The sequence below is a fragment of the Micropterus salmoides genome, unplaced genomic scaffold, assembly GCF_014851395.1.
Source record: "Micropterus salmoides isolate LMB-PRFRI ecotype aquatic unplaced genomic scaffold, ASM1485139v1 Ms_hic_scaffold_4, whole genome shotgun sequence".
In the NCBI taxonomy this organism is placed as follows: domain Eukaryota; kingdom Metazoa; phylum Chordata; class Actinopteri; order Centrarchiformes; family Centrarchidae; genus Micropterus; species Micropterus salmoides.
Genome location: NW_024043372.1, coordinates 9,448,614 through 9,461,053, shown reverse-complemented (window position 1 = coordinate 9,461,053; position 12,440 = coordinate 9,448,614). Strand labels below are relative to the sequence as shown.

Sequence of the window (12,440 nt, the reverse complement as noted above, 5' to 3'; positions counted from 1 at the left end):
CAGGACACTTTTTAATTTATCAGATTCCCAAGACGAAAAATTCAGAGTATAATCACAAGCCTTTAATATTCTACGGTTGACACCAACACAAGTCCCCTCTTCATATAATTAGTATTAATATTAACCACTTTAGGGGTGCAACTAACAACTGTCTACACTGTTGATTAATCTAATGATTATTATTATTTATTTTTTTCCAACAAAACAATTAACACAGTCGAAGACCCTAACTTCAACGAAAATTGTGGTCATCGCAAGTTCAAGTTGACATCTTCGAATGTTTTGTCCAACTACGTGACCAAAACCCAAAGATATTCAATTAACAATTTTAAAACAGAGAAAAGTAACAAATCCTCAAATTGTAGAAGCAGTAACCAGATTATTACTTATTAATCAAAATTGCTAGTGATTAACTTTCTGGTGATTCACTAATCTATTAATTCACAAATTATTACAGTAATAAACTACTTATCTTGCCCGGATTGGATTTATAATAAAAAAGGTGTTGTAAAATATATCTCTCGTTAGATTTTTTATCAAAAGGTAAAAATGACTCTCTCAAGGAGTCATACAGCAGGTAAAAAGGAGGTGGAAGGTGGAAATCTGAGCGCACAGATGAATAAATATGGATCTCTGGCATTTAAAATAAAAAGGGGGAAATGGGGATTCGTTAATGTAATCTTCACTTTCACTAACTCACAACATAGACTGTCAATCAAGCATTTAGAGTAGCAGAAAAGTGTCGAGAAGAGTTAAATGTCATGTTGTTCGATGTTTTGAGAGACAATGAAATTCCATCCATCTCTCTTGTAATGTGGTGGAGATCAAATCTCTGAGAATAAACAAAAGCTACCCGCATGACTTGACACCGCTGTGGTTCATTGAAAAATGTTTTCTTTTTGTGGAATGTGTGACTTGATCCTTCAGGAAAAAGCCCTCAAAGGTGAATAAACTGCTGTGTTCCTGTACAATATTAAAACATGCAGTGTGCTAATGTGTATCACGGCTGTAAAAGTGTGTCAGTGTGATGATTTGTTTTACATACTCTCTTCTCCTGGACTCTCATCTCTCTCTCCAGCAGATCCGACATGTAGCTCACCGCCAGAACCACATGGTCCACCCCGGCCTGCACGCACACAGAAAGAGAGAGAGACACAAGGTGAAAAACTATCCTCAATAAACTCAAAATGAAAAGGCAGCAGTAAAGTCTGAGGACGTGTGTTCAGGCCTTCTCTGTACCTTGACCAGTGCCTCCACCTGGTGCAGCAGGATGGGTTTGTTGCAGAAGTCCACGAGTGGTTTGGGGACGCTCAGGGTGAGCGGTCGCAGCCGGGTCCCGTACCCCCCAACCAGGATCAAAGCCTTCATTCTTCTGCCGTTAACAAACCTTACCAGGGTGACCAAAGCTCATCAATGAAGAGACAGCAAACAGCCTGAAGGGGAGAGAGGAGTGACTGATGAAGGCAAACGTTTTTGACATTGTCTACTCGACAGCTGCACAAGATCTGGCAAAAGAATGATGTACTACAGATGAAGAACCACACCCGAGATATATATATATATATTTTTTTTTTTCCCCCATGGACCGACAAAAAGGTGGATGTTTTACTGAAAGTAACACGCGAGTGAAAAGCAACTGTAGCGGCAGAAAACAGACTGGGAGTCGTCGCTAAGTAAATTCAGCGACATGCACAAGTGTTATTTGCAAGGCACAAAATATTTTAATACCAAAACAAAAACAGTGTCAGTAGGATTGTATTTTTGCTTTGCTGACAGAATCAGGGAGCAAAATGTGAGGATGAATGGATGAAAAGGAGGGGCCCATAGAAAATGCTTGGACACAGGGTCTAGATGTTTATGCGACGCCCCTGTGAGAACATAACATCAAATTTGACATGCTGGTTTCTGTGGTGGATTACCAATTCAAGTAACTTTAAATTAATTTGATTGTTCTGACTCTGAAACATATTCAACGTTTAAAGTCCCGCTAACTGCTAGTAGAAGAGCAAATGTTTACTTTAACCTGCAATACCAAAGTGTTGTGAACCGTATTCAGGTTGTAAGTTGAGGCGTCACCTCAGATCACAAGAGTTCAGTCATTCTTCAATGAAGTCTGGCTCTCATGTTAGTGCACTTGTCTTATTTAAGTTTCTTTAGAATGGCAACAAAACTGCAACATACACAGACGATAAAACGGGGGCTCAGCGGCAGCAGCTAACTTAGCCAATTTAGCATCACAGTCATACAGTGTTTTCTCTACCGTAAACTGCGGTAATTTATGAATGAACGTGGGTAGGCTGTATGTTACCAGCCCGGAGATAAATACAGATTGTGCTCATGTTTTGAACTGTGACACAAATTAACTTGCAGTGATTGTAGTTAGCTCACCCACGTTAGCTAAGCTAGCTAAGTTGCTGCTGACTTAATTCAGCAGTTAAACAAAAACCGCCTACTAACTAAATAGCATCCTCTTTCCTGTTTTCTGTCTGTGTGAAAGTGAGTAAAAGGGATGAAAACTTACAGGGATCCGTTCACGTAAAGTCTCCTGGAGATTTCTGAATCACTGAAACTCTGGTAATGACACGTAAGACTGTTTAAATCCGAATTCCTTGTTTGGTTTCCTGTCCAGCTGATCAGCGTCAAGTGAGACAACGTGACACAAACAAGATCCGGTGCAGAGTTTCAAATTAAAAAACTTTCTTTTCAGCAAGTCGTTTTAACAATGTTTTTTAATCACTCATCAATTGAGAGTCTTTTGACCTTTAGTTCTATTAACTAGTTCATCAGCCTGAACAGTATTATTGCAATTTCTTCAAAGATTACTGGACCATATCTTATTGGTTAACTTTTAACACAGAACACAATGTTAATAATGCAACACAAAACTTTTATCACTCTGCCTTAGCACTGTTTTTATTTTTATTTTTTTTACTTTGGCTTGAAGTGTCCTGGACAAAAAAGGCATTTGATCCCCACCCACCTTTCAAAAAATGCAACCCAACAAGGCAATAAATAATTACAATCACCCAGATTAAAAAAATACATGTCCTTTTAAATCTAAGATCTACCACTTATACAAAATGCCATACTCATTATAAAATAGAACAGCATTATAAAATAGGAAAAGAAGTATTATTAATTATTAATCTCCCCTAGGGGAAATTCAGGTTGACACAGCAGCAGAGGAATGTAAAATAAAAATAAAAGCCGAATCAGTAACATCCTACATAGATGTATAAATATATAGGCCTAATACATAATATAGGGTATCAAGGTGGTTTCTTTATTTTATTAAATATACAACACAATCTTGTATAAAGAAAACAAAGTTTGTAGTCCCTTCATGCTACACACAGAACTTATCTTATAAGGAGACAACTTTGAGATAAGCTCTCTGGTTTTTATATAATAGCAACAACAAGCCAAATCCTAAATTGAGATCACTAATGGTTATCTTTTCTGTCATTAGTTTATTTAACTTTCTTGTTATATCGAAACTTAATTATTTACTTCTTAAATTTGTATTTGAATGCTCCTTCTAAACTGTGACACTCAACAAAAATGTCTATGCTTTTATTTTAAAGGCCAAATCATCCAGTTTCCGGTCTGTGTGGATAAGTCTGGTGAACTTGATGTTGTGCCTCTCACAGCTGTTACTGACTCGGGGGTGTTAAATTACACCTGAGTCTTAACTGAAAAACTAAAATGTCCTTAAAGTATACAAACATAATGTGAGAAATGTTTATTATTTTTTATTTATTATTTACATGTATTATATCGTCACAACTGTCCCACCTATTCAGTAACCTTTATTTAAATTTTTCTTTACGCCCCTGACATTCGACACTATGGTATGTCCCAAACACTCCTGCTCCACCACTTCTGACCAATCAGAGAAAAACAGCGTGGCGATGGAAAGAGGATGAACCGCACTCGGGGATGACCGACGTCTACACACCGCATTTACATATGAGGAAAAAACATGACAGTCTGACAGCTTGTTCACCCACTTCCGGTTTTACATCCGCGTTAACATCTTTGTTGGTGTGATACCTCATCAATGGAGACATTCCTCTCGTCTCGGGCTGAAGGTATCAAAATCATAAACTTTGGGGTCGAAAAGAGCTTGAATTAAAATTTTTAATTAATATCTGATTTTGACTTATCACCAAACTTATAAATCGACTTAGTCAAATATTTGATTTCTCATAATTCTAAATTTAAAGATGTGACATCTTTTACTAAATATCTCTATTTGAGTGTATTTTTATTTTTGTAACATCGCTTTTTTCTTCCATGACAGGATCAGACCACCAGGATTATGAGATGAGGATATTTTGCCCTGAGAGACGCGCTTTTAAATTGACCGAAACAAACAGTCACCAGAAATCAGAGCACCTTAATTGTCCGTTACCGTATCAATGGACACGTTCTCTTATTGCCTTTTAGACATATCAGAATTAAAATCAAAGAGTCATGTGTGGACTTTAATGCTGCAGACTCTTTATTTAAAAAACTTAAAGGACCACTGAGCAACCTTATTGGGGCAAAATAACAGTAATAATAAATACCCTTATTAAAATGTTAATATTTATTTAATAACCATGCCATTGTGTAAAGAAGCCAGCAAGAGTCAGATTACCTTTGTTGATAATGAGCTCAGGCTGACAATAATTATCAACCTAGTATGATGCAGTAGTGCGACTTTCTGTTAGAGTACGTACCAAGTAAACAAGCAATGTGCAATTCATTACTTTTTCCAGTAGCAACTGCAACACTGAATGTCAGTGATTAAAATGAAATAATTATTGTACTGTGAATAATAAAATATGAACACTTCAGTCATATTGTAATTTAAGACAGTTCTCTTGTGTGAAATAATTTCTCTGCTCGTCCAGGTTTCTGTTCTCTCTCACTGCAGGAGAAGTTTCAACGCTCAGACTTCATTCAAGGGCAAAGAAATCCAAAGTCTGAGTGTATTTGCAGGAGCAACTGATGGTCCGGTTCTCCCGTGCCTTTTGTCCAGGTGGTTGGAGGTCAGAGGTCATGGGCTCCAGCGCAGGTCACAGATCAGAGCGATGTGGTCGGAGGGGTGAGCCACGCTGGGCAGAGCCTCATAGGTGGTGACCTCCTGGTGGCTGGGCAGAGGAATCACCTGCTCCACCTGCACAGACACACAGCAGCATGTTAGCTTCTTGTTTAGGATCAACTCCTCCTCCTTCATTGGGAAATTTATCCAAGAATATGCAAATATTGTTCATTTTAAAAAGTTTAACTGCTGGATAAAATATTTTTCCTACTTCCTCCTTCAGCAGAGGAAGGGTTGAAGCGTTGAGACCAACTTTAACGTTGCCTGTCATGTATCAATTAAGAATCTACTGTAGTTCCTGTTTTAGGTTTTCGCCACACAGATCTGTGAGCATGTTGATTTAGAATAAACTATCACCACCTTATAAAGATTAAAGCAAACATTAAGTTAAGTTAAACAAATAGCTGATGTTTATTTACACATCTAGCAGATACAGAGCAACAATAGCATTAAATTGAAGTCATGTTTGAGTCCATCTAGCAAATGTAAGTACAATATTTACCCTCTGGTCTGGTCTCCACTAACTTTAGCTGAAACTAGCTAATATGTTAGCTACTAAATGCTCCACTATGTTCATCTGCCCATCTCTAACTTTGTCTGCAGCATGATGCTGAGCAGGCAGCGTAAAGACGGCTTTTTTAGGGCTGATAAGTGAATCAAATCAGTTTCCTTCGGCATGAACAACTAAAACAATGAGCTCCGAGGCAAACTGCAGAGTCAGGTGATAATTCTCTGTGGGTTTATCACAACGACCGATCCATTTTCACTTACAAGTAGTCACCTAATCCTGGTTAATATTGAAATATTGGTTATAGCTGCTTTAATGTAACAGTAAGAACCCAACATGGAGCTTGTCTGGACCTTTTCATCGACAACAGAACACATACAGTGGATAGAAAAAGTCTACACACCCCTGTTAAAATGCCAGGTTCTTGTGGATGTAAAATAATGAGACAAAGATAAATCATGTGAGAACTTTTTCCACCTTTAATGTGACCTATAATGTGAACAATTCAATTGTAAAACAAATTGAAATCTTTGAGGGGGAAAAATAAAAAATAAAACCCCTCAAATAACCTGGTTGCATTTCTATCCACTGTAAATATAGCAGTTGTAGTAACAGTAGTACCTGCATTGCACTGCTACTACTGCCAGTGTTACTTGCAATTAGCATTAGTGGTAATAACAATAGCAGTGTTTGTACTAGTAGTGGTAACAGTAGTAACAGTAGTACCAGAAATCATAAACTGGTTTATGGCCAAGTAGATTTTCACATTCAAGGAATGTGACTTGGTGTTGTGATGCCTAAACTACTGTACAAGTCAAGAGTCATAAATATATAATAGAATATAATAGAAAATATGTAAAATATGTATAGCCATCCAGTGTTTAAAATTAATGAAGAGGATGCAACATATTGATTGAAGAATGAGCAAATGTTTACAGTATAAAGACGCAAATAAAAAATAAAAACCTAGATTTGCAACAATGTTCGGTAATGTAACGCATCAAGTTGGATGTTGAGACTTTACTTTAATGTAATATGTAGTGTTTATGTGGCAGGTATGAGTAATCAGTATTCATATTAGCAGTATCAGCGTCAGTATTAGTACCTGCATGCTGTCCGGCTGTATGAAGATGTAGTCCAGGCAGCCGTGAAATCCTCCCACGTAGTTTGTGTAGGCCGGCTGGCTGCAGGCGCTCAACAGCGGGGGGAAGGCAGAGACCAGCTCCATACTGCAGGACTCCTCTGGCCCCGAGCTGCTCCAGTCTGCATGCTGCAGAGGAACCACAGCCTCACTGAGCAGCTTGAACACACCTGCACACAGGAAGAGAAGATCAGCAATGACGCCACACAGCTCGCATCAAAACAGGAAATGTACTTTTAAAGATCAAAAGTCCTATGAACACTGTTAAATTACAAAAAGTGAACGCTGGCAGAGACTAGGCTACTGGGGCCTTGCCTTTTGGTGTAGAGTTACCTGAGTTAGGGATGGAGTTAAAATCACCACTAAAGATCAGAGGGGCTCCAGGTGCAACTTCGCTGATCACATGACTCAGGTGTTGCAGAGCCACGCCCATCTGGACCAAGCGAACGTTCCCTCCTTCAAAAAGGAAATTAATTCTGTTTTTAGGAATGCATACATTATGGATACAGATCATCACTCTGCTCTCTTACATCAGTGACTCAGGTGTGTTCATACAGAGGAAAGGGTTGTTCTACCTTTCGGGTGCCAGTACAGGTGAGTGTTGGCCACACAGACCTTCCTGCCTGGTTTATTCAGGTCCTCAAGCACACTGACCTGCAGAGAAAGAAGACAAGTGTCAGAACACAGATTCACAAAGCTGACCCATGAAGAGGGGGTTTGCTTCCAAATGATTCTTAGTAAATACAGCAGGTGAACAGCAGTACCTGCAGGGCGGTGGACCTCTGCAGTATCTTGTCCCTCAGAGCGCCGTTTGCAGAAACCCTCTCCAACAGCTCAGAATGGATGGGGTCAGAGGTCAATGCCTCGCTCAGCACGATGTCATGACGGCTCAGCAGCTGAAACTTTGACCTGAAAAGACATTTTCATCTGACTTAATCCTGGATTTTACATCGTACTGTAGTTACAAGTTTCTGTCACAGACAAGAAAGGAGTCTGACTGCAGCATGGGTGGGTGTTTCTGTGGGGGCGGGGCCAGTCTGATGGCTTTTTTATCCTACTTCCACGTGTTGGTGTCAGCTTCCTGAATTAAAAGGCTGGACTTAGACTAGTAAATTAGCTGGTTCTCTATGTCTTGTGTAGTTGCACTGGCTGTGGTTCAGGAGATAGAGCGGGATGCTCGTTAATCGGAAGGTCGGCGGTTCAATCCCCGGCTCCTGTCGAAGTGTCCTTGGGCAAGATACTGAACCCAGAATTGCCTCTGGTGGCTGTTCCACCAGTGTATGAATGTTAGTTTCTGTTTGAGCTCAGTGAATGAATGTGTGTGAATGCCAATGTAGTGTAAAAGTGGTCGAAAAGACTCGAAAGGCGCTATACAAATACGGAGCAGTTACATTTGATGTTTGGCTGTATCAACAAAGTTGTACACTCCCTAGTTTTTGATAAAAAGTAATGCAAGAACAAATGTACACGTTCAGCTGTTCTTATTTACGAACTGCACTTGTACACCGCGGTAGAAACTGCAGGGGCGCCAAATTGCAAAAATGTATGAAATGCTTTAATATCCACTATTTTGCTATTAATTATTTTTTTATTTAAAGAAAGGAGTAAATGTTGCCACCGCTTGTTGACATATTGGCTTGGGTATCAATACATTTTAAATGATAGCCAGTTTTATCCTACGACATAAAGGCCCATGTGTGTCATTTGTTAATTTGGCAGCAAGGGAACGTCACTCGTGTGCCCTAAGAAAGACGACTTGATCAAATCCTGAGTGCCCAGAACAAGAACACCCAACTGTGGCCGCACCAGACAACACTAAAAACACACAGACAACAATTTTCTCCAGATTCTGGATGCCTGCAGACCTGACCTGCGGTAGAAAGTGGCCAGTCCTTCATGCTGCTTCTCTTTGATCCTAAAAACGCCATCCAGACCAAAAGCATCCAGAGCTGGAGTCAGACTGTCCATGAACACCCCTAAAGAGTCCAGAGAACATGAAGTACGTCTGTCAGACTCACATATCCACCAGATGATGGTACTTTGCATAAAGGTAGAGACCCTAACGTTTTAAGCATAGATTCTCACAAGCTAATTACAATTACAACTGAAAGCAATTAAAAGGCATGTTATATAATTAGATGTCAGCCAACTGATCTCTTCAAATTGAATAAGAGATTTAAGATAAAACACCACAAAGACACAATTTATACATGTATTGTTACTAAGAGGATCTTGTAGTGTAATTGTTAAAAGTTAAACTGCTAAAGTATGACCTTTTGAGCTCTTGAGTTTTGTTAAGTGAAAGCATTTTCTCTTAACTACCAATAACCTTAAGAGCTTTGAATTTCTGCCCACATCTCAGATTTTTTCAGAGATTCCGTCTGTTTATATGTTGATTGATTCCTGGTTGGAGAAATGATCAACCAACCAGAGCTTTGTCGGATTAATGTATAACAATATGATCTTCCAGGATACAGCAACAGAAACATTTCCACCAAAATGTTGACAGGTGATGGTAAAATGTTTGTATCTGTACAGAATCTGTGTTTACATTAAAGCACTTTAATGCGCTGTATAAATAAAGTTGAGTTGAGGTTCCTGTAAGACGACTTAGAGACATAACTCTTAAATCAACATATTTATTTGATTAACATAAACAACTGTTGCCACAGCTTCTGTGTTGACTGAAAATTACGTTGGCAAATAACAAATCCAGCCAAAATGAAAACAGTTTTAAAAATTGTTAAGTAATTTCAGCACTACTTACCTTTGTCGACCTCCTGCAGGCAGATGATGTCGGCGTTGTACCCAGCCAGCTCCTTCTTGATCAGGTTCTGTCTGTAGTCCAGCTGCAGGGCGTAGGGGGCGCAATACGGGTAAAGCACCGTCTTGGACAGTTCTGTCTGGGCGTAGACATCAGCGAGGATGTTGTACGACACCACCCTCACAGCCGGCCACTCCGCCTCTTTGATAGTGTACGCGTGTCTGTTGTCGAACGTGCACACGCCTGGGCCGGCCTCTACGGCTCCCACAGAGACCAGCTCCTTGGCCGGGCCACTGCGTCTTCCATCTTTAGGTATGCAGCGCAGTTTGAGCCTACAGCCGATGTCCTGATTGGACGGGACGTGGACTCTCCCACAGCCTATTTCTGTCCAACCGCCGTCCTGACCCGGAACTGCTTCAGCAGCTTCAGAGCTACAACAAAAAAGAGAAAAATAAGGACCAAGGTGCTGCATGTCCCATAACGTCTTTAACTGATTTATATTAAATCTGAGATTAATTTATTCGGCCCAGCTCTGGTGACACTTTCTACAGTCCATCATTTCATCACTCTGATTTGTCTCATTGTCAAACTGACAAAATGTATGACAGAGTAGACACGACCTTGGATTATAGCCTGGCTGATGCTGGATGTCTGAGGCACATACCCTCATTAATACTGAGTTTAAAATGGTGATGATGATGATGATGATGTATGAGCCAGTATTTATATATTTAAAAAAAAAACAAGTATGTTTTCTAAATGTGACCAAAATGTGTGCTCAGCAGGACATTTTACAATGTAAAGATAAACTCAGTGCTCTTTGGTGAACAAACTATGCATGGAGAACCTGCTTTTAGTTTACCTCAAATGTCTTTTATGTACCTCTTGTTACTTACGAGCCAACATATACACCAATAAATAAACTTTTATTTGATAATCTCGGCTTTTCAGAACTATCAGTCAGGTGCTTCCTCTTCTGTCTGTTCTGTTCGACTCGCCATCAAAAGATATTAAATTATCAGTGATATCAAACTATCAAATATTTCTTTGGCATTTGTGTACTGCTGTTTCTTGTTACTTACATACATGGTGTGTGTGATAAACTAAACATTTATTGGCTTGTTTATCGGCTGTGTTCTGATTAAAAACTTACAAAGATTAAAACGAAATTAAGAAAAATGATTCACTGTCAAACCCCTAAGTGGGAGTGAGTAACAATGTTTTGTTTTATACATGAAGGCAGCAGATTATTAGAAAACCCTGTCATTATATTGCAGATTACAGACTCTGGACATGGAGTTCTCAAACTTTTTCTTGTCAAGGACCCCATCATAAGATTTTTTCCTAGGATCACCCATCTGATGTTTTGCTTTCAGGTGGTTTATTACATAAGTGTATGAAACCCATGACCAAAATAATCATACATTCTGTCATTGTGCTCCTTAAGGACAGAACTATAGTGAAAAAAACTGATCTAGGATTTAACACACTGTCACACTGCAAGTTTCATTCTGTAAATATATCTACTGTTTCAGTGTTATTACCTTGTGTCTGGGGCATTTTCTTTATACCACGTGAACTCGCAGTCTTGGAGGTTCCCAAACTCCACCTCCAGATTGGGACAGACGGGGAATCCGGCCAGCAGGGACACCGGGAGCTCAGCGGTGGTGAAGGTGGGCGCGTTCCTCTGCACCGAGTATTTAACGTCCCCCACCTGCAGCACGGCTCCGTCCTGCCACGCCTCAGAGTTCAGCACCGTGTCGGCCACCTCGTCCCCTCCGTAGTACAGCTTCACCACGGCGGGTTCCGCGGTGCTTTCACACGCTCCCTTGTTCTTCTTCGACTTCTTCGCCTTCCCTTGGCTCTTGGTGATGCTGTTGGAGATCCGGGCCAGGACCTTTCCCAGAGCCTCGTCCTGGTCCCGCAGCATTTGCTTGTGGCTGCCGTCCAGAGAGAAGGAGATGGTGAGTTTGGGCTCCCCGGGGAGGCACCGCACCACGGCCGCATCCATCCTGCCGAGGAGGCGGCAGGCTCTGGTCAGAGTCCTCGGCCAGGAAGAGAGCAGGCGGCGGGGAAGCAGCGTAAGAGCAGCGGCGAGGTGGTTAAACATGAAGTCCCAGGCGGCAGCAAGAGGACGGCAGGGTTTGACTACACGGTCAACGGCAGGTGGGGGGGTCCCCGTCCTGAAGTCAGCTGGTTGTGATCTGTCCTACAGCTACACCGGTTAGCCAGGATGCTACACAGCAAAGCTAAACCGGAGAGAAAACTGGCACAATGGCGAGTTTTAATTCGGCCTCCAGTTCTCTGAGTCAAAACTTAATAGCACGCATGCTTCGCGAATAAACCCGATGCGTTAAACAACGTGTACTTTTTTTATTTTCACAAAAGTTGGTCCATTATCTGTCAGTACTTTCTCTGAAATCAGCATGTGCGTCTTCTTCTTGTGTACAATATGGTTCCTTCAACGCTTTTACACAACTTTACTGGCACCCAGCGGACAGAACTGGAGTTACACCAATCGTGTCTTATTCACATGGAGACCCAAACTATTCAATATTACATAATTTATTCCATGTATTTATATTTTTTTATGCTAAAGTTTTATTCTTTGTATTTCTATTATGTATTGATATTATTTATTGTATTTTGCCTTTCTTTTCACATTCCCCTGTGCTGCTTTGCCAATGTGAATTTCCTCTGTGGGGTATCAATAAAGTTATATCTTCTTATCTTATATACAATACAAATACAATTCTACAAGTCTAATTCTTATTTTACTTCTAAGTATTCTTTATTGCACACTAGCATTTTTGCACAGCCTCAAGAGTATGCGCATGTGATGAAATAAACTATTTGAGTTTTGATCAAAATAATTATTTGCATGAGTGGACTATATATATCCAATACATTTTAATGAAATTCATCCGGCTTGTTTGTA

General features: G+C 40.3%; 1 protein-coding gene and 1 long non-coding RNA gene across 2 annotated transcripts; both read right to left on the bottom strand.

The window, feature by feature from the left end:
* Positions 1 to 1,045: 1,045 nt before the first annotated feature.
* Positions 1,046 to 2,632, bottom strand: LOC119886389. The gene is made up of 3 exons (XR_005441482.1): positions 2,522 to 2,632; positions 1,240 to 1,433; positions 1,046 to 1,126 (listed from the first exon to the last, which is right to left on the bottom strand). It is a non-coding gene; the product is annotated as an uncharacterized LOC119886389 (long non-coding RNA).
* Positions 2,633 to 4,481: 1,849 nt separating this feature from the next.
* On the bottom strand, positions 4,482 to 12,271 carry pde12 (phosphodiesterase 12). Its single transcript, XM_038697292.1, has 8 exons — positions 11,047 to 12,271; positions 9,506 to 9,933; positions 8,609 to 8,714; positions 7,503 to 7,647; positions 7,314 to 7,392; positions 7,072 to 7,194; positions 6,703 to 6,908; positions 4,482 to 5,164 (listed from the first exon to the last, which is right to left on the bottom strand). The coding sequence occupies exons 1-8, from the start codon at positions 11,610 to 11,612 to the stop codon at positions 5,045 to 5,047; spliced, it is 1,773 nt and encodes a 590-aa protein (XP_038553220.1). The 5' UTR covers positions 11,613 to 12,271; the 3' UTR covers positions 4,482 to 5,044.
* Between the last annotated feature and the right edge of the window lie 169 nt (positions 12,272 to 12,440).

Bases quoted from the DNA above. Each gene is read 5' to 3' on its own strand.
- pde12 (XM_038697292.1), bottom strand. From the start codon at position 11,612: ATGTTTAACCACCTCGCCGCTGCTCTTACGCTGCTTCCCCGCCGCCTG. The intron at 9,934-11,046 runs GTAATAACACTG...TTTTTGTTGTAG, and splicing joins GAAAATGCCCCAGACACAAG to CTCTGAAGCTGCTGAAGCAG. The intron at 7,393-7,502 runs GTACTGCTGTTC...CTTTCTCTGCAG, and splicing joins AGAGGTCCACCGCCCTGCAG to GTCAGTGTGCTTGAGGACCT.